The sequence below is a fragment of the Carica papaya genome, chromosome 4, assembly GCF_054855325.1.
Source record: "Carica papaya isolate Zhongbai chromosome 4, ASM5485532v1, whole genome shotgun sequence".
Classification (NCBI taxonomy): Eukaryota; Viridiplantae; Streptophyta; class Magnoliopsida; order Brassicales; family Caricaceae; genus Carica; species Carica papaya.
This window is the reverse complement of record NC_142312.1, coordinates 18087827-18110762: the sequence shown is the minus strand read 5'-3', so window position 1 is coordinate 18110762 and position 22936 is coordinate 18087827. Positions and strand designations below refer to the sequence as shown.

Genomic DNA, 22936 nt, shown 5'->3' with positions numbered 1-22936 from the left:
GGCCTATAGAGCGCATGCCCATGCGCGCAGCCCTACTGTGTAGGCCTACTGCGCGGACGGTGCGTGTACAGGGCGCACAGCACCGCGCCAGTCTACACGCAATGGGACATGCGCACAGACCAACTTCATGCCCTACGCGGACGAGACATGTACACAAGCCGCACGCACGCACGCGGACGCGACGTGTGATGCCTGCACGGGCAGATTTTTCCCGCAAACATTTTCCTGCAGGATTCTACCCCTTTTTCATCTTTTCTCCTGATAAATTATTTTTGTGAAAAAAAAAATAGAATAATAGAATAATAAAATAATAAGAACCATAAAATATAATTTTCAGAATAAAATTAAAAATACGAATTAAATTTACGAAATGTGATATAAAATTACAAGATAATTTAAAGAGTTTAAGTGGCCTTAGGGCCCAAATAAATAGGAGTTTCCCAATCACAAATTAAGTGTGAAGGTTAGCAGGGTGTTACAATAGTGGTCATATAATATGTTGGTCCTCAGTTTATAATATAAGAGTTTTAAAAAATTTATCTGAAGGATTTACTTCATGTGAGGTAGAAGCCACAGTTGAGTGTGCCAATAATTTAGTAGCTATTTATTTCTTCAGGGACTCAAGTTATGCCCTTAGTATTTCAATCTCCATTCTATTTTTTTGAGATATGAAGTTTTCATGTTGGGATTTACTCTAGTAATTTGGCTACATGAAGAAAACACTGATTCTACACTGAGTCAACTCAACGATCCACCTAGACTTGGCTTGGCCTTGAGCTAGAAGTCACTTATTATGGTTGTGAGGGTCATTTCTTGAAGCTCAACACACTTACGCATTCGTGAGTTTCATCATTTTCATATCCTTTTATTCCTCTTTTGAATTGAAATTTTGTTTTAAGGTTTTTTTTTTTTTTGGGGGGGGGGGCATTGACTTAGTTTAATGCTTTTGATATTTCATAATGTTTAGTCATTATGAGGAATTGAGTGCTATAATTCACGATTAGCTCTAGAGATTAAAGTCATGCCCTTAGTCTTTTAGTATCCACTTTAAATTTACTAATATTTGAAGTTGTCATGTTGTGATTTTACTCTAATAATTTATTTGGGTGAGAAAATCCATAATTCTGTACTAAGTCAACTCAATGAGTCAACTTAATGAGTCAATTCAATGATTCCACATTAACTCGACCTGGCTTGGATCTCGACAAAAGTTGTGACAAGTAAATCAACGTCAACACGCACGTGTCTATATTTAAAGATTTGCAATAGAGATAAGCTAAAGATGAAGCATGTGGCGATTATGGCATCTTGAAACTCTATGGTAAAGTGAGATGCAGCTATTTCTAGGCTGATATGAAGGCTGACAGGTGTTATAGGTCGTCGATCATGTGTTGGACGATGACAAGAGAGTGGTGGCTGGCGATAAAGGCTGGTCTCTTTTAGTTTTTTTATTTATTTTGGCAATGCACGACAATTATACCTTTTCTTTTGTGAATTTGTTTATAGTAACAATTATAATTCCAATATTGGCACAGCTCTGTATGAAGCTCTCTACGGTAGGCCCTGCCGTTCTCCCACTTATTGGAATGAAGTCGAGGACCAGCATCGTTTAGGACCTGATTACATCTAGGAGACTATCAAGAAAGTTGCTATCATTGGAAGGAACTTAGCCACTCCCCTAGAGTCGCTAGAAAAGCTACACCGACAACTGTAGAAGACCCATGGAATTTGCTGTTGGTGATCAAGTCTTTCTTAAGATCTTCCCTAACAAGGGAAAAATGCGATTCAGTATGAAAGGAAAGTTAAGCCCCCGTTATGTTGGACTTTTTCAAATCATGGAACGTGTTGGACCCGTGGTTTACTGCCTTGCTTTGCCCCAAGATTTTGTGGGTTTGCATGATGTTTTCTATGTCTTCATGCTCAAACAGTACCACCCTGACCCTTCTCAAATCATTCCTCATCAAGAGATGCAGGTTCAAGCTGATATGACGTATGAGGAGCTTGCACAGAAATCCTTGGTTGGACTGACAAGGTTTTGTGCAACAAGAGGATTCCTATGGTGAAGGTGTAGTGTCAACACCACACTCCGGAAGAGGCAATGTGGGAGTTAGAGAGCGAAATGCAAGAGAAGTTTCTTGAACTATTCATAAAAAAGTTGGGGGACCAAATTTTCTAAGGTGGGGGGAATGTAACACCCCGAAAAACCTTCGTGCTTAATTTTTAATGTGAACTCCTATTTTTTGGGGCCTTAAGGCCATTTCCACTCCTTAGTTTCGTATTTTTTGAATGAATATTGTATTTTGTATTTTATTTGGATTAAATAATTCTTTAAATTAATTATTTTGTTTTATTGTAGAAAAATTATATTTTATTTATCATTTAAAAAGATTTTGGGAAAAAATGAAAAAAAGGACAAAAATCCCGCAGGAGAACTGGCGGGAGGAATAACCCCAGCCCCTCCACCACCCAACTTCAAGGAATTCATGGACCACACCATGCTGTACATATGCATGATTGATGGCACCCTGCATGCCATGGAGCATTCCTTGCGCGAACTGAATGAAAAAGTTGAAGCCTTGTGGTGGGTGTCGAATACACCAAAAATAAATTCATAATTAATTAATAAAATAATATTATGGTAGTGGTTAGAAGGGTCGAGTCCACAAAGAATTGGAAACAAAATTTTCTTCCTTAACCAACGAATAAAAAAGACAAACAAGGGGAATTATGTAGAATCCGATACCCAAAATATAAAATAAATAATGAGCAGAATAATATTAAACAAACTCTTTGCTGTAAATTAGAAACTAAAATAATTATAAGAAGAATTCCTAATCAACGAAATAGCTAACTCTAGTGACGTAATTGATTATAGATGTAAGGATTCATTTTACTCAAAATATGGTAAATTAGTTATACTTGTCAGAAATGTTCCAACAACCAATCCTTCCTTATTTCTAAACCAACCAAGGAACATTCGTTAATTTGTTCTTTGCTACCAAGCAGTCCTTGAAACGTCCACAAGATTTAATTTATCAATAGCCTTGAGAGCTAAAAGGACCTGATTCAAGTTATTGGATTCCTCTACATTAACCGGTCAACTAGATTACTTACCTCCTCAATATGACATTGATTGCTACTTGGTATCAGAACAACTCAAACAATTACAGATTTGAGGGGTTTGGCTAGCTGCTTGTAGTTTCTCTTCTCGTATGATTGGGCCCATTCAAATGGATTCAAAATAACAAATATATATAGCTGGAGTTTGCTAGATCTATCAACTCATGGTGGGATTTTTAATAAAAATGAGTTTTTGGGAATTAAAAGAAAGAAGAGGCATGAAGAAGAAGAAGTGCAGCAATAGGTAAATCTGCCTTGAGCGACATCAAGCAGATGGGAAGATGCATGTTTTGCTTGGTAGCCCACTTTTTTATATCCTAAAAAAGGTTAGGGTTTTCTCTTTTTATTGATTTGTAATCTTTCCTTGACTCTTAGCACATCCTAGCTTTTCAGGTTGATCTCCACAATATTGTGTCCACAAATCTTGGCCTAAATAAGATTTGTTTTGATTTTAAAACGTGCCCCTTTTTTTCTTTTTAAATTGACTACTGCACGCGGCTCTTAGCCTTGCACAAGGCTAAGTTGTTGGGCCCAGAAACAACCCTTGCCCAAGGCTTGTTTTTCGGCTAATGACTCTTTCCAAGAACTATTCCTCTTTTCATGTTGGTTTTGCTTCTTTCATCCGTATGTCCTAATCTGCAACAAAACATAGAAAATAACTCAGATTAGATAGCATACCATCAAGTTTAATAACTCAAAAATGGGTGATAATGATGTCGTTTTTAGGCATTATCAAACTCCCTCACACTTATCTTCTAATTGCCCTCAAGCACTAGACAATACACTCCATCGATGCCCATCTCTTCACCTTTAACTCACTTACTTATGGTCATTTCATCACAACCCGCATGTTACATCTTAATCCTTAAGTTGTAAGAATAACCATCTACTACTAATTTGTAAGCTTGAGTTTCATGGAACCACACCAATAAATAACCATTTTGACAACATCCAAACACGACATGAGAGAATTTTGCAATTTTTCATTATAAAAATAAGTGAAGAGCAATACATAGTAAAACAACTACTGAACTTATCTAGATATAGAGGTTTCATGCAATTGGTCCATACGGAAAATAGAAAGCCTATTTGTAACTAACTTGAGCACTTATTGCTTATTTGAAATGTCACAAACCATTTGACACGAGCAAAAATTTTGTGATGAATGGCCCTAATTATTCAGCTGGTCATAATTTCAAATGGGTACTAGTGCTACTCATAGTGCTTTGAGATGTCATTAACCTTTTGATGCGAGTATAAACATTTGTGATGAATGGCCCCGATTACTCAATTAATGTCCATTTTAAGTGACTAGAGGAGTAGGTTATTATGCATGCTCTATCTCTTTTCTTTTTTTGAAATACTATGCATGAACTATAAAATTCTAAATATGCCAACCCAAATAAGTTACAGTAGAGTTCTTTTCTAGACATTAGTATTCACTCAAAGATAAGAACAATTCGATTTTGAATAAGTGATCCTCAACCACGCCATGCTTAATATATATGACCAAAGATAACTATTTTAGTTGTGAAAAAATGACAAAAAACTACAGTTCTTAGGACATGGTTATAAGTGCAAATCAATTTTTGAATTGCCCCATCTGAGTTGTTTAAAAATAATAGGGAAAGTTGTGAAGTTTGGAGTCAAAAATTATTTGGAAGTGTAGGTGTTGTGTGGCAAAACTTACTCAAAATGAAATGCTAAAAAGAAAAACTAACTACCTAAGATGCAGAATGCAGAAGGCCTTTTCCCAACACTTAAACTACACATTGTCCCCAATGTAATATAAAGAATTAAAAGTAAAATGAAAGGATAGATTACCCCCCTGGTTTCGTGACTTGGAGGTGGGGTGCATTGGGAAACAACGTTTGGTCATGATTCATGTGGCCGAAGCCTTGGGCAAGGCCATGCATACACTTCAGAGTGAGTTGCAAGGCAAAAGGTAATGAAGTCAAAGTAAAGAGTTTTGAAAAAAAAAATAAACGAGTGTGAATAAATCATAAATTATTAATAAAATTACAGAAAATGAATGTAAAGTGAAAGGAAAAGTGGTAAGAAACTCCTCTGGTGGTCACTGGTTGCGCTTGGGGTGGATGATTGGACACTCTAAGTTAGTAGCTACGACAAGGCTTCTATTTTCTCATTCAACTCATGGAGGGCGAAGTCCATGGAGTGTAATTTAGCCTCGATTATCCCAATGTGCAGCATGGTGCGATCCATGAATTCTTGGAAGTTGGGGGAAGGTGGGCCTGGTTCTTATTGTGCTTGTTGGTCATGCAGCTTGTAGATTCGCTTGCGACATGGTATGAATGGCCCAAGTATATAAAGCAGGGATTGCCATCTTTCATTTTTAGGAGGCCTATGTAGTCTAAGGTGCGTATATCTAAGGTGGCTTGCGGGCAGGCAATATGAAGGTCAGTGTCGTCTATGTCAAATTTGGTGGTGAAGATGGCTAGCCAAGTGATGATCAAGTCTAAGATCAATGGTGACGCAAACGAGGCTAAAAACACTCAAGATACTCAAAAAGCATCAGAAGGTGACTTAGAAAAAAATTCAAATGATGTAAACACAAATACAGTTCCAAACCTGGAAAGTTTCAGTGGACCAGTAATAAGATCAAAGGCAAAGAAGGTTAAAGAGTTGCTCCAAGTTTTTACTCAAAAATATGTGTATGATGGGCTGGCCAATTGTGGAAAGTTCAAATATGAGCTTTTTAAACAGCCCAAATTCGTAACTTTAATTGGATTTAAGTGATTTGGTATAATTTGAGCTTGTTTGAGTCTTACTGATAATGGATGAATAAGCCTTGTGTATGGGCTGGATTAGTTGAGTTGTTTTAAATTTGAATTGTTTTATTTTAGTTTGAGTTAATTAAGCCCATATAGTTAAGTATAACTCATTTTGGGCTTAAGTCTTGTCTTAGTGTTATTACAAGAATGAGCCCATAACTATATGGTGCCACAAACAATTAGTGGTGTTGGTTAAGAAGATTGGAGTTACAAGGAGTTACATGACAATTACATGCCTATAATTAGCCTAGTTATTATTGGAGTTACAATTATAATTACCACATAATTAACCTAGTTATTGTGGGAGTTACAATTGTAGTTATTGTATTATAACTTATCATTGATTTCTTTGGCTATAAATACCTAAGGAACTCTTTTTGGTGGACATCAAGAGTTGTAATCAAACATTTCAGAATTGAGTTGAGAGTGTTTTGGCTTTCTTTTCACTTTATGCACAAGGTGTTGATTTGGAATACAATTGTTATCACTTGTATGGGCCCCCGTGGTCTTCGCGTGTCGCACTTGTGTGTGCACATGTGGCCAGCACAAGACATGTGCACTGTGTGCACGTGCCATCCATGTGGGGTGCGAGGCATGGTTTGCACGCGTATCTCATCGCACATAGATGGGTGCACGACTCTGCGTACCCCATGCCCGTGTCGTCCACATGGTTGGCCTACAAGCAGGAGGCATGCACATAGTAGGCCTACGCGCGGTAGGCTGGGGTAGCATGCACTGCCCTGGGCAGGGCGCACCACCCACTTGGGCATCATGCACCGCCTTTGAGTGGTGAGCGCCGTTGTTGCTTGGGCAACGTGTTGCCATTGTTTAGGTAGTGCATCTCTGGTTTTTGCACTGTCGTCATATCATGTCGTCCATCCATTGGTCACATTCGTCGGTCGTCACATCTCACATTTTTTATTGATTTTTTTTCTCTTCACCAGATTTCACCACTTGGCGCAAATCTAATGGTCCTCATTTTCTATAAATAGGGACCCTCACTTCACCATTTCCTCATCACTTCCATTTCATTCTTTCATCCATCAAAGAGCTTTAGAGAGAGAGGGAGTGATAGAGAGAGAGAGGGAGAGGAGGAGAAGAAGAAAAGGCGTAGGAAACACTAAGGTTTCAGTAAGGAATTTTAGTATTTACTTTTAAACATTGTAAGGAGGATTTCTAAAGTAAAATTAATCAAGTTTAAATTTATGATTGCGGGATTAAATATTATGCTTAAAACGAAGTGATTTTGCATTTTAATGCATGTTTTATAAATGTATATGATTTTATTATTTGCATGTGTAATTTAAATGATTTAATACTTGAGATAAATATTGATATGTGATGAAATTGACGATGGAAAAATGATTGAGATAAATATTGCATGAGAAATATTTATTGGTATTGGCATGCATAATTCATAAAGTATTTCGTTAGGCTTTTTATCTCTGAGGGATTTCTATTTCTCCCTCATATTGTCTAAAAAGATGTGAGAGGATCGTTCCCTGTGGATGACAGCTTACTCTCTGACGAGAGTGTTGACGTGATATGATTGTAGGGGGTACCTTTGGGGAAGTATAATTGTGGCCATAGTTAACATGTAGGACCGTTGTGGTTGCCACAGCCGTGGTCATAGATCATGCCATGGTTTGGCAAGCTGTAAATGTGTTGTTGATTTAGCAAACAGCAAATTATTGTTATAAATGAAATAAATTGGTCATTCCACATGGGTAATCGGAAATCCATATTGTCCTCAATAGATGGAAGTCAGAACGACTTCGCGTGAAGAACAAACTAAAAGATAGTGCATATCATTATTTGTTTGATTTTCTCTATTTTCAAAATGATTGATTTGATTGACATGACATGATAAGGTATTTTTAATTACCTTTGAAATCTTATGATGTTATTTAATTATTATTTTTTACACTGAGTATATGGAACTCACCCCTTTTCATGCCCCCTCTAAATGAAGAAGATACTGAGGAACCAATCACTGACGTACCACGGATCTATGAACCTCTATGAGTGCATAATGGTTTCGCACTCTGATGAGTCCATCTTTTGTAGAGGCTTGAATTAATTTTGTTTCTGCCTTAATTTTGTGTGGAACTCTATTATTATTTTGTAAGGGATTGTACTTATTTGTTCCACTGCATATATTTATCTATTATGCACTCATAATTTGTTTCTCTATCTGGCATCCTTATACTTTAATCTGTATTTGGGATGTCACAGAATAATATTAAATAAACTCTTGGTTAAAAGTTAGAAATTAAAATAATTATAATAAGAATTCCTAGTTGATGAAATAACTAGCTCCAGTAACGTAATTAATCATAGATGCAAGGATATATTTTATTTAAACTATAACAAACTAGTTATAGCTGTCAAAACGTTCTAAAAACCAATCTTTCCTTATTTCTAAATAAACTAAGAAATATTTATTAGTTGGGTCTTTGCTGCCAAATACTCCTGAGAACATTCACAAGATTTAACTTGTCAATGGCCTTAAGAACTAAAAAAACCTATTTCAAGTTACCAGTTTCATCCACGTGAACCGTTCAACTAGATTGCCTACCTTCTTAGTGCAACACTAATAACTACTAGGTATTGGAACCGCTCAAATAATTATGGATTTGAGAGGTTTGACTAGCTACTTACTCCTTTTACAACGTTCAATAGGCCATGTTCAAACGAGTTCAAGACAGTAAATATGTATAAGTGAATAAATTAAATAAATGCTAAGATTTAAATAAAATATAGATTAAACTAATTCGATCCCACAAATACATCACTAGAGATCACTAAATCTCAACTAGAAAAAGAAAGCAAGTTAGCCACTCATTATGGTTTTCAATACAAAAGAGTTCTTTTAATGGTTCGAAAAGGAAGAAAAAGAATGAAAGGGAAGAATGAAATCTTCAGCAGTAGCTGTCAGAGGCTTCGGGAAGAAAAGGGATGTCTTTCTGCTTGGCAGCCGCCACTTTATAGCCGAAAGGGAGCTAGGGTTTTTTTTTTCTTTTCTTTTTTTGACTAGGATCTGTTTCCTTGATTTTAGCTTATCCTTAGCTTTCCAAAACAATCTCCTCACGATTTTTTGCCATTAAATCTTGGCAAAGAGGATATCTTTTTAGATTTTTAAAAAGCCCACCTTTTCTTTAAGTAATTTGCAGATCACGACACAAGCCTTGGGTAAGGCTTGTTTCTGTTGTACGTTGGGCTTTTAAACTTAAGTGTCATATTGGCCTTGGTCAAGGCTTAGTTGAGTATAATTTGGGTCCCATCTTACTACCTTTGTTGCAAGCTATGCCCAAGGGTTTGTTGTGTTTACCCCTTTATGCTGAGATGTAAGTCTTGGACGAGGCTTGTATGCGTGGGCCAAAGTACGCTTCTACCGCGGGGTCTAAGCCTTGCCCAAGGCTAAGACTGTGACAGATGGTTGTTCTGCAGTTTTCGTTCTTATTTTATGTTGTTCCTCCAAATCTTAAGCTCCATCTATTGTCCTATATCAAAATGGAAAAAATAGCTTGATTAGGTCGCACCTAGTAGAACTGTCACCAAACTAGTCTAGAATTAAGATTTCAAGTAATTGATTCATGCTAAAATAGAAATTTTTGCCAACTTTTTTACACGAGGACAAACATTTGTGATGAACGCACCCGGTTACTCAATTAGTGGCGATTTCAAATATTTTGAATGCGTTTTACGCTCCATCTCACGTTATTACTTCAACATGTTTCAAAAGTGAGTGTGTTTTACACTCCATCTCACTTATCACAATTAGGCTGATTTTTTTTTTCGAATAATCTTATACATGAACCATAGAATTCTGAGCACACAAATATGGAAAACTTGTAGTTGGGTTCATTCTAAGTATTGGCATTCACTCCAAAAAATGGGAGAAAATTAAATTTTTGCGTAGCCAATTCCCACACAAGTCAACTTTTCATATACATAATTAAAAGTAGCCATTCAATGTGAGAATAGATGAAAAAAAGTTGCAGTTCCTAGGTGATGGTGATAAGTGCAATTTGGTTTTTGGAACATCCCATTTGAGTTGTTTAAAATGATAGAGATAGATGAGAGGGTGGGAGTCAAAAATTGTTGGAGGTGCATGTGTAATGTAGTCAACCTTGGGCAAGGTTAGTGTACCTAAAATGATGTGATAGATAGTAAAACTAGCTACTTAGGATGCATAATGCAGAATGCAAGATGCTGCTCCTTGACACTTAAACTACACATTGTCCCCAATGTGATGCAAGCTAAGGAAAGGAAATAAATAAAAAGAAAACAGAAACAGAGAACAAAATAAGACTAAAAAAAGGAGGAAAGTAAAGAGAAGGGATAGAAGACTCCCCTGGTGTTCATCTGTCGCAGGGTTGTGTGGTGGAGCACTTGGTTTGGGTGATCAATTATGTCAAGGTGATAGTGCCTAAAAATGACATCATTATCACTAATTTTTGAGCTATTAAACTTGATGGTATACTATCTAATCTGAGCTATTTTCTATGTTTTGTTGTAGGATAGGATATAAGGATGAAAGGAGGAAAAATAACATGAAACGAGGAAGAGTTCGTGAAAAGAGTCATCAGTCCAGAAACAAACCTTGGGCAACGCTTGAGTCTTGCCCCAGACAACTTAGCCTTGGGCAAGGCTAAGAGCCACACGTAGCAGTCAATTTAAAAAGAAAAAATGGTACACATTTAAAATCAAAACATATCTTCTTCAAGCCAAGATTTGTTGATAGAAAATCATGGAGATCAATATGCAAAGCTAGGGATGTGTCAAAAATCAAGGAAAGATTACAAATCAAGAAAAAGAGGAAACCCTAGCATTTTTTGGGATATAAAAAAGCAGGCTACCAAGTAGAATGAGCATCTTCCCTTTTGCTCGACATCGCTCAAAGCAGATTTCCCTACTACTGTATTTCTTCTTCTTCATACCTCTTCTCTCTTTTAATTCCAAATAACTCTTTTATATTAAAAGGCCCACCATGAGTGGCTAGCTCACTCCTTTTCCTAGTTGATAGATCTAGCAAACTTTAGCAATGTATTTGTGAGATCTAATCGAATTAATTTAAGTTTTACTTCAAATTAAAATGTGTGTAATGTAGCCAGTGTACTTGAAATGATGTGACAGATAGGAAAACTAACTAGTTAGGATGCATAATGCATAATGCAGAATGCAGGACGCTACTCCCCTACACTTAAACTACACATTGTCCCTAATGTGATGCAAGTTAAGGAAAAGAAAATCAATACGTAGAAAATAGAAATAGAGAACAAAATAATAGTAAAAAAATAGGAGAAAAGTAAAGAGAAGGAATAGAAGACTCCCTTGGTATTCATCTGTGGCAGGGTCTTCTGGTGGAGCGCCCAATTTGGGTGATCAATTATGTTAAGGTGATAGTGCATAAAAAGACATTATTATCACCCATTTATAAGTTATTAAACTTGATGGTATACTATCGAATATGAACTATTTTCTATGTTTTGTTGCAGGACAAAATATAAGGACAAAAAGAGAAAAAACAATATAAAAAGATGAAGAGTTCGTGAAAAGAGTCATCAGTCCATAAACAAGCCTTGGAAAAGGCATGTGTCCTGCCCCAGATAACTTAGCCTTGGGCAAAGATAAGAGTCGCGTGTAGTAGTCGATTTAAAAAAAAAAAGGCACGTATTTAAAATCAAAATAGATCTTACTCATGCCAAGATTTGAGGACATAAAATCATGGAGATCAATCTGGAAAGCTAGGGATGTGCCAAAAATAAAGGAAAAACTAGAAATGAAGAAAAAAAAAAAGAAACCCTAGCCTTTCTTGGGATATAAAAAAATGGGTTGCCAAGCAGAACAGGCATCTTCCCTTCTGCCAAATGCCACTCAAGGTAGATTTCCCTGCTGTTGCACCTCTTCTTCTTCATACCTCTTCTCTTTTTTAATTCCTAAGAACTCTTTTGTATTAAAAAGCCCACCCTGAGTGGCTAACTCACTCATTTTCTAGTTGATAGATTTAACGAACTTCAGCAATGTATTTATGAGATGTAATCGAATTAATTTTAGTTTTACTTAAGAGCTGGTATTTATTTACTTCTTACACCTATATATTTGTTATTTTGAATCCATTTGAACAAGGCCCATCATACAAGAAGAGAAGCTGCAAGCAGCTAGTCGAACCCTTAAATTTATAATTATTTGAGTGGTTCCAGCATCAACTAGCGATCAGTGCCGCATTGAGGAGGTAAGTAATCTAGTTGACTAGTTCACATGGATGAATATGACACCTTGAATTATGTCCTTCTATCTCTCAAGGCTGTTAACAAGTTAAATCCTATGGACATTCTCAGGACTACTTGGCAATGAAAACCCAACTAATGAACGTTTCTTGGTTGGTTTAGAAATAAAGATTAGTTGTTGGAACATTTCCGACAACTATAACTAATTTTTCATATTTTGGGTAAAACGAATCCTTTCATCTATGATTAATTACGTTACATAAGCTAGTTATTTTGTTGAATAGGAATTCTTTTTATAATTATTTTAATTTTTAATTTATAGCCAAGAGTTTGTTTAATATAATACTGCTTATTGTTTATTTTATATTTTGTATATCAGATTCTATAAAAACCCCCCTTATTTTTTTATTCGTTGGTTAAGAAAGAAAAATTTGTTTCCAATTCCCTGTGGACTCGACCCTTCTTACCACTACTACAATATTATTTTATTAGTTAATTAAGAATTTATTTTTGGTGGATTCAACACCCACCAAATTTTTGCATTGTTGCCAAGGAATTGTGATTAACTAATTACTTTCTTTTCCTTTTTATGATCAGGACCGATTGTGAAGAACCTCTCTTTACAATCTGGAAATTGAGAAAACTGCAAAAGGTTTAAAGAAACAGACCTAGCTAAAGAGACAAACGTGTCAGCAGGACACTATCTTTGCAGACAACAGTGCAGTCGCCAAAAGAGAAGCAGAAATAGAGTAAATGACCGAGGAATGCACTTTGAGGGAGCTAGCAGCACCATTTATCAACTAACAACTCCTTTACATTACTTTTTCAGCCTTGGAACCTGTGTTTGAGTTAAAATCTGGGTTGATTCATTTGCTGCCTAATTTTTAAGTATTGGAGATTGAACACCCGCACAAGCATCTCAAGGAATTCCATATTGTGTGCTTTGAGCATGAAGACGCAAGGAATCTCTTAAGAACAAATAAAATTGAGACCGTTCCCCTTTTCTTTGGATGATGCAGCTAAAGATTAGTTGTTTTATTTAGCTCCTAGTTCGATTACTACTTGGAATGATATGGTAAACATTTTTCTAGATAAATTTTTTCCACATTAGAGCTGCTGGAATAAGGAGAGAAATATGCAAAATCAAGGAGAGAGAATCAGAGATCCTCCCTGATTATTAGGAATGATTCAAGCGATTGTGTGCGAGTTACCCACAATATGACATCTCTAAACAATCTCTCATCCACTACTTTTATGAAGGGTTGTTACCTACGAAAAAAAATGTTGGATGCAGTTAGTGGCGGTGTCATAGTGAACAAAACACCTTGAGAAGCCAAAGATTTGATAGCAATCATGGTAGCTACTTCCCAGCAATTCAGCTCCACTCGTGACAATCATCAGAGAGTAAATAAAGTAAGTATCTCTCCCCTTGAGTCTTAAATTCTGAATTAACTCATTTGATGAGGAACATGGCTACAGAGAGCACCCAACGAGTAAGAGTGTGTGGAATTTGTGTACATTCAAGACACCCCACATGCATGTGTCCTACACTCCAAGAAGACAATCACTAGCAAGTCAATTCTGTGAGTGGTTTCCCAAACCAACTACAAAGAAGATATGACCCTTTTTCCAACGCCTATAACCTCGGATGGAGAGACCACCCAAACTTTAGCTATGGAGCACAACAAAAAAACTACCAACAATATCCAAATAGGCCACCCTCGCCACCACAAGCAACACCTCCAAAACATATTATGTCTCTCGAAGAAATTGTTAAATCACTTACTATTAACACCCAACGATTTCAATAGGAAACAAGAGTTAGCATCCAAAATTTGGAGACTCAAGTAAGCCAATTAGTGACTTCCACGAGTAGGTTGGAATCCTAAGGAAAATTACCCTCCCAGATATAAGTGAACCCGAGGCCAAATGTTAGTGCAATCACCATGTAAAGTTGGAAAGGACTGTAAAAGACCCCTGTCAAAACAAGCCTTAGTCGAGGCTTAGAAAAGGAAAGAGAACCAGAAGCTTTGGGCAAGGCTCCTAAGGCAACAATAGATGGCAGTAACCTTCCAGTTGAAACAGGTTTTGATTAGCCCAATTTGTATCCAATCCAACCACCATTCCCACAGAGATTTTCTAAAACAAATATAGAAAAAGAGGACAGAGATCTTGGAGACATTTCACAAGGTTGAAGTCAATCTTCCCCTGTTTGATGCTATCAAACAAATACTCAGATACACCAAATTCCTAAAAGAATTGTGCACCAACAAGAGGAAATTGTGTAGCAACGAAAGGGTAAGTGTGGGGGAGAACGTTTCAGCTATCGTATAGAGAAAATTTCCTCCCAAATGCAAAGACCAATGTATGTTTTCCATTTCATGTAAAATAGGTACCTTAGGCATAAGGAAGGCCATTTGCGATCTTGGGACTTCTATCAATGTGATGCCCATCTCCATCCACTCCAATTTTAGTGTTAGACAACTGAAAAAAACTGGAGTCATCATCCAACTGTTGGACATATCTATTGTCTACCCTAAAGGAGTCTTAGAAGATGTGTTAGTTCAAGTGGACAACTTTATCTTTCCGGCTGATTTCTATGTGTTGGATATAGAGGATGATAAGTCTCCAAATTCTTCTGATCTCCTACTGGGTAGGCCCTTTCTCAGTACCACTAGAACAAAAATAGATGATCAAGATGAAAGCCTTACTATGGAATTCAACAGTGAAATGGTAAGGTTTAATATGTATGATGCAATGAAATATCCTTGTGATTTATCTTGTGTAGGTAGCATTGATACCATGGATGTCCTAAATAAAAAAATACTTCAATCTAAGCCATGGGGATGAGGTGAACATTACACTTTGCAATGATTTAAATGCTGATAACTTAAGGATACTGGAAGAAAACCATGTAGCTGGCCAAGATTTGCAAGAAGCCATGTTTGAGTTGAAATCCTTTAAGTAAGTAAAAGGTATGACTCCTCAATTAGATCTCCCAATTGCTCACGCAAAAATTCCACCCTCAGTTTTGCAGGCTCCCAAGGTACATTTAAAACTACTGCCCAAACACCTCAAGTACATATTTTTAGACGAGGGAGAGACTCTTCCGGTGATAACCTTCAACAAACTCAACCAAGTAGAGGAGGAAAAACTGGTAAGGGTACTCTGTGAGCACAAGGAAATAGATAGCTGGATGATTGCTGATATCAAAGGGATTTCACCCTCCACTTGTGTGAACAAAATTCTACTAAAAAAGAATGATAAACCCAATAGATAGGCACAAAGGCACTCGAACTCACCAATGATGGAAGTAGTGAAGAAAGAAGTTCTAAAACTGCTGGATGAGTCCGATTCAAGTTGTGTGAAAGAAAATAGGGGTCACCATAATAGAAAATTAAGAGTGAGAGAAAATTTTAGCAAGAGTGTAGAATAGATGGCTAGTTTGCGTTGATTATCGCAAGTGGAATGCCTCTACAAGAAAAGACCACTTCCCCTTGCCTTTCATTGATCAAATGCTGGAAAAATTGGCTGGTAGAACCCATTACTGCTATCTAGATGGATATTCTAGATACCAAATTCCAGTCGCATTTGAAAACCAAGAAAAGACCACTTTTACATGCTTCTTTAGGACTTTTGCTTACTGGCAGATGTCGTTCGGCCTTTGTAACACACCTACCATTTTTCAGAGATGCATGGTCAGCATATTTTCTAATTTTGTTGAAAGAAGCAGAGAGGTATTCATGGATGATTTCATGATTTATGGAGATTCCTTTGATGATGCCTTGACAACCTCACAAAGGTGTTGAAAAAATGCATTGAATCCAACCTGGTGCTCAACTATGAAAAATGTCACTTTATGGTGGACTAAGGACTAATTTTGGGGCATGTAGTGTATTTAAAGAGAATAGATGTTGATAAGGCAAAGGTTGATGTCATCAAATCGCTGCCTTAACCAAAAAGTGTACGAAAAATACGCTCATTCTTTGGGCATGCCAGTTTTTATTGGAGATTCATCAATGATTTCTCAAAGATAACACAACCCTTATGTCGATTGCTGCAAACGGAAGCAGAATTCACCTTTAATGGATCTTATAAAGAAGCATTTGAAGTGCTTAAAGAGAAGTTAGTGACACCACCCATCTTGCAGTCGCCAAATTGGGATCTACCATTCGAAATAATGTGTGATGCAAACAACTAAGTAGTGGGTGCAGTACTCAGGCAAAGAACGAGTAAAGATCCACACGTAATCTACTATGCCTCCTACACCCTTGACAGTGCCCAAATGAATTATTTTACTACAGAGGAAGAACTGTTTGCTTTTGTGTTCTCTTTAGAAAAATGTTGATCATACTTGCTGGGAACAAAGGTGATTGTGTTCTCTGACTATGTAACATTGAAATACTTACTGAAGAAAAAATAGGCAAAACTGAGGTTGATATGATGGATACTTCTTATGCAGGAGTTTGATCTTGAGATAAGGGATAAAAAGGGAATGGGGAATTTAGTAGCAGACCACCTTAGCTGATTGCCATTTAATAGGGAATCTTCCCCGTTGGATAATGAGTTTCTGGATTAACATTTTTTTTAGTTCAACAAGAAACCCCATGGTACACGAACATCATTAATTTTCTTGTTACCCATGTGCTAACAGCTTATGCAAGGGCTAGAAAAGAAAAGATAAAAAAAGCAAGGGATAATGTATGGGACAACCCCTACTTATGGAAGCATTATGCATACTAGGTGATCGGGAGATGTATTCTAGAAATCGAAGTTGTCTTTGTCCTCAAATGTTTCCACTTGCATGCATGTGGGGGGCACTTCGGACCTAAATGAATGACTCAGAAGGTGCTAGTGTGTGGTATATTCTAATCATCCCTATTCCATGATGCATACACCTACTGCAAGACATGTGAGAATTGCCAACATACTAGAAACATCAGCCGCAGAGATTAGATGCCGCTAACACTCATTTTAGTGTGCGATATCTTTGACGTGTGGGGCATTGACTTTATTGGACTGTTCCCATCTTCATTCGGTAATACCTACATCTTGTTGTCAGTAAACTATATCTCTAAATGGGTCAAAGCAAAAGCAACAAGAGCCGATGATGCTAAAACAATCATTAAATTCTTAAAGACGTAGATCTTTGTGAGGTTTAGAGTTCCAAGGGTAGTGATAAGTGATTCAAAAATCCATTTTCATAATCAGGTGGTGGAGGCTCTTTTTAAAAAATACCATGTCACTCATTGTATATCCACTACCTACCAACAGACAAGCAGAAGTTTCCAATCGGGAAGTCAAATCCATTCTAGAGAAGATTATCAAACCAAACAGAAAGGATTGGAGTATAAGGCTAGATGACACTCTATGGGCATATCGGACAACATTCAAGACATATATTGGGATGTTCTCATACCGACTAGCCTTCAGAAAATCATCCCACCTGCCTATTGAGCTGGAACATAGAGCATATTGGGCTATCAAAAGTTGTAAGATGAAGTTGGAAGAAGCTTGTGAGCATCAGAAGTATCAACTGCAAGAGCTGGAAGAAATATGGAATGAGACCGAAGAAAATTCCAGAATTTATAAGGAGAAGACCAAAACATTCAATGACCAAATATTTCCAAGAAACAGTTTTCAATATGGCAAAAAGGTCCTTCTATTTTATTCTCGACTTAAGCTCTTCCCGAAGAAGCTAAGGTCGAGATGGATAGGTCCGTTCATTGACACCAACATCTTTCCTTATGGTGTTATTGAAATCAAAAGTCTTGACACCAAAAAAATCTTTAAAGTGAACAGACACCACCTTAAGCCTTTTTATGAGGAGTTTTCCACACAAATTATATTGAAGAAATAACCCTGGACTTACCCGAGGCACACACCTGCCAGCAGCAAAACACAGTCTAGCCTTGGACAGTAAAGAAGGGCATTTAATAGGAGGCAACCCATTTCTTTTTCTCTTGAATTTATTAAGTATTATTTATTCCAATCCATTTATAGCATTTCTCTCTTAGTTAACATGAGTTTTGTAGTGATTGGAGTGCTGGAACAAGGAATTCATGTGTTGGAGTAAAAGAAAAGGCCAAATTTTGAAGCTGCTAAATAAGCCTTACCCAAGGCATGTGCCAGCCCCTTAAGACATGTGATGCGGAACCCCAAGACCCTTGCTTGAACCTTAGAACTCTTTAATCGGTTTATAATGGAATTTAGATCACAAGTAAAAAAAGAATCAAATTTGTTCAATCACCCAAATGGTAGAAGTTAAAGAGAACCCAAGAAAGATAAATGATATCCCTTGAACCCAATCCAAACAAGCACCAATAACAATTGAAATAGGAAATCAAAATTCTTTGTCATAGGTGGAATAATTCAATTGTGCACCATTGAGCTTCTCATTGAAGTAAGCAATGAGTCTTTTATCCTGCATAAGAACAGCACCTATCCCAAGCCCAGAGGCATCACATTCAATTTTAAAAGTTGAATCAAAATTAGGCAATCTTAATAAAGGCGCATTACATAACTTTTCTTTCAATAAGGAAAACGCATGTTCTTTTACCCAAACAAACCCCTTATCTTTTTTCATGATTTCAGTTAAAGGGGCAGCAACGACACTAAAATCTTTTATAAATCTCCTATAGAAACTTGTCAAACCATGAAAACTACGCACCTCACTTATACTTTTAGGTGTCGGCCACTCTTGAATAGCCTTTACCTTTTCACTATCTATCTCGATTCCTTTTGCACACACGACATAACCTAAGAAAATGATGCGATCAATGCAAAATGTACATTTCTTCATGTTAGTACATAGTTGAAATTTGCACAATATGTCAAACACTTGCCTCAAATGCATGACATACCCATCAATAGATTTGTTATACACAAGAATGTCATCAAAGTAGACAACCACAAACTTTCTAATAAATTCACGTCAAACATGGTTCATTAAACGCATGAAAGTACTTGGCGCATTAGTTAAGCCAAATGGCATAACCAACCACTCATATAACCCTTGTTTTGTTTTAAAAGCAGTTTTCCATTCATCTCCTGGTTTCATTCTTATTTGGAGATAACCACTTTTAAGATCAATTTTAGAAAATCCACAAGCACCATGCAACTCATCTAACATATCATCAAGTCGAGGTATTGGGTGTCGATATTTTACTGTTATTTTGTTGACGGCTCTACAACCAACACACATACGCTAACTACCATCTTTTTTGGGTACTAATAAGACGTGCACTGCGCATGGACTTAAACTTTCTCGAATGTGCCCCTTTTGTAAGAGCTCCTCCACTTGCCTTTGAAGCTCTTTGGTCTCCTCGGGATTGTTCCTATAGGTTGGTCTATTTGGTATGGCAGCCCCGGGAATGAAGTCAATTTGATGCTCAATCCCTCTCAAAGGTGGTAAACCTTGAGGTAGATCATGGGAAAAAACATCGCTAAATTCCTGCAAAACTTCAACCACAACACTTGGCAAAAAAGGGTCAAGTTCGTTAGTTGAGAAACAAGCTTCCTTGTACATGAGTACAATAATTGGCTTGTTAGAAAATAAAGCTTTCCTCACATCTCTCATTTTAGCATAAAAGCTCATTTTCTTTCCCTCATTCTTTTCTTTGGTCGAATGCATCTCTCTTTCTTTTTCCTTTTGATCTTCATTTTTCCACTCTAATTTTCTCACTCTCTTTTCCTTTCTCTTTTTCTTTTTCTTTTCTTTTTCTCTCGGTCTCTCTTTGTACGAATTCATCATGGGATTTTTCAAGTTGCATTTGGTCTTCAAAAACTTGTTTAGGGGTTAAAGGAAGAAGAGTACTTTTTGCCCTCTTTTCCTACCATGTACCTATTGAGATACCCATCATGCATCACTCTCCTATCCCACTACCCAGCAAAATATGACTAGCTTGCATAGGAACTACATCACATATCACCTCATCACTATACTTCACAATAGTAAAAGGCACCCTCACTTGCTTATTAACTCTCACCTCCCCACTATTGTTAAGCCATTGCAGCTTATAAGGTTTAGAATGTTTTATAGTTTCCAAACCCAGTTTATCAACAAATAAGGTACTAGCCACATTTACACAACTACCCCCATCAATAATCATGCTACACAATTTTCCATTCACTAGACATCTAGAATGAAAAATATTCTCTCTTTGCAACTTAACCCCCTCATCATCATTCCTTACTTGCACAATTGGCAAGGGTTGTGTGAGATTTCTAAGCAGAATGTTGTGGGCTCAAAACAAGCCTTGGATAAGGCTTATTCGACTGCTCTAGTATTCAGCTGCTCTAATTCTGCCACTTGAATTCCTAGTTCCTATTTCATAATCATCAAAGAAACACTAGTTAACTTACTAAAAATGCATTAATTTATTGAAAGGACTAAAATTGAAAGAAGAAAGAAAAAAATTTGATGAGATGCCTCACATCAAGCGTCTTTAGTTATTGTCTAAGACTAGACTATCCTGCTTGCTGTTAGGGGTGTGCCTCGAGTGAGTCGAAGATAGTTTTTTTAATATTCTTTGTGGAGAAGCCCTCATAAAAAGGTTTAAGATGGTGTCTATTCACTTTGAAGATATTGTGTGTCAAGGCTCTTGATTTCAATAGCACCATGAGCAAAGATGTTGGTGACGACGAACGGGCCTATCCATCTTGACCTTAGTTTCCTAAGGAACAGCTTAAGTCAAGAATCGAAAGAGGAAGACATTTTGCCCTATTAAGAATTAGTTCTTGGAAAGTATTTGGTCATGTAGTATTTTTGTCTTTTTTTTTTGTAAATTTTTAAATTCTCATAGGCCTCATTTTGTATATCTTTTAGCTCCTGCAAGTGCAACTTTTAATGTTCACTAACTTCCTCTTGCTTCATATTACAACTTTTGATAGCCCAATATGTTCTATGTTCCAACTCAACGGGCAAATGGCATACTTTCTCGAAAACTAGTTGGTACGGGGACATCCCAATTAGTGTCTTGAATGCTATCTGGTAGGCCCATAGAGCATCATCAAGCCTTAGATTCAGATCTTTTCTATTTGGGTTGACCATTTTCTCTAAAATGGATTTGACTTGCTGGTTGCAAACTTCCACTTATCCCTTGGTTTGTGGGTGGTAGGTCCACATATACAGTGAGTAACAAGGTATTTTCAAAAGAGAGCCTCCACCACCTGATTGCAAAAATGGGTTCCCCGATCATTTATTATCACCCTTGGGACTCCAAACCTCCCAAAGATCTGTGTTTTCAATAAGTTGATGATTGTCTTAACATTATTGGCAGCTTTTGCTTTGACCCATTTGGAGACGTAGTCAGTGCCAACAAGATATAGGTATTGCTTATGAAAGAAGGGAATGATCCCATGAAGTCGATGCCCCATATGTCGAAGATTTCACACACTAAAATGGGTGTAATTGGCATTTGATTTCTGTAGCTGATGTTCCCAATTCGTTGGCAGTTTTCACATGTTTTGTAGGTGTATGCATCATGGAATAAGGATGGCCAAAATAGACCATAATCTAGCACTTACCGAGCTATTCACTTGGGTTTGAAGTGCCCCCCCATGTATGTGAGTGGCAAAAATTAAGGACGGAGGCTACTTCATTTTCTAGAATGCATCTTCTAATTATCTGTTCTGCATAATGCTTCCATAAATATAGGTCATCCCATATGTTATGCCTTGCTTCTCTTTTTATCTTTTCCTTCTTGGCTCTTGGTAGATCGACTGGTAGCACATGGGTGATAAGATAGTTTACGATGTCCACATACCATGGGGCTGCTTGCTGAATCAAAAACTCATCACCCAACAGGGAAGGCTCCCCATTAATTGGCAATCAGCTAAGGTGGTCTGCTACCAAATTCTCTATTTCCTTTTCATCTTTTATTTTGAGATTGAATTCTTGCAGAAGAAGTATCCATCATATAACCTCACTTTTGCCTCTTTTTTCTTTAACAAGTACTTCAATTCTGCATGATCTAAGAATGCAATCACCTTTATTCCCAACAAGTATGACAAAAAATTTTCTTAAGCAAACATAACAGCAAGAAGTTCTTTCTCTATGGTAGAATAGTTCATTTAGGCATTGTCAAGGGTGCGAGAGGCATAGTCTCACATGCGGGTCTTTTTCAGTTCTTTATTTGAATACTGCACCCACTGTTTGGTTGCTTGCATCACACATTATTCCAAATGGTAGATCCCAATTTGGTGGCTGCATGATGGGTGTTGTCACTAGCTTCTCTTTAAGTGCTTAAAATGCTTCCTTGTAAGACTCATCAAAGGTGAACTAGACATTCTTTTGCAGAAATCAACACAAGAGTTGTGTGATCTTTGAGAAGTCTTTAATGAACCTTCTATAAAAATTGGCATGCCCAAGGAAATAGCGTACCTCTCATATTTTGGATAAGACAACAAATTAATGACGTCCACATTTTCCATGTCAACTTTTATTCCTTTAGAAGACACCACATGTCCCGAAATCAAACCTTGATTCACCATGAATTAATATTTTACATAATTCAAAACAAGATTGGAGTCAAGGCATCGTTTAACCACATTTGTGAGGTTGTTAAGGCACTCATCATTAGAATCTTTGTAAACTATAAAGTCATCCATGAAAACCTCTATGCTCTTTTCCACAAAGTCAGAAAAGATACTGACCATGCACTTCTGGGAGGTGGCTGGTGTGTTGTAAAGGTCGAACGGCATCTGTCGATAGGAGAAAGTCTTGAAGGGGCATGCAAAAGTGGTCTTTTCTTGATCTTCGGGGGTGACTAAAATTCAGTAAAATCTAAA

The 22936-nt window shown here is 37.1% G+C and overlaps 1 protein-coding gene and 1 pseudogene across 1 annotated transcript; both read left to right on the top strand.

Annotated features, from left to right (window-relative positions):
- Positions 1 to 1721: 1721 nt before the first annotated feature.
- LOC148266351 (uncharacterized) lies at positions 1722 to 16204 on the top strand (annotated as a pseudogene).
- An 897-nt stretch (positions 16205 to 17101) lies between these two features.
- Positions 17102 to 18005, top strand: LOC148266350 (uncharacterized). Its single transcript, XM_088219094.1, has 2 exons — positions 17102 to 17286; positions 17357 to 18005. The coding sequence occupies exons 1-2, from the start codon at positions 17102 to 17104 to the stop codon at positions 18003 to 18005; spliced, it is 834 nt and encodes a 277-aa protein (XP_088075220.1).
- The last annotated feature ends 4931 nt before the right edge of the window (positions 18006 to 22936 follow it).

Bases quoted from the DNA above. Each gene is read 5' to 3' on its own strand.
- LOC148266350 (XM_088219094.1), top strand. From the start codon at position 17,102: ATGCCGCTAACACTCATTTTAGTGTGCGATATCTTTGACGTGTGGGGC. The intron at 17,287-17,356 runs GTAGATCTTTGT...TTTCATAATCAG, and splicing joins ATCATTAAATTCTTAAAGAC to GTGGTGGAGGCTCTTTTTAA.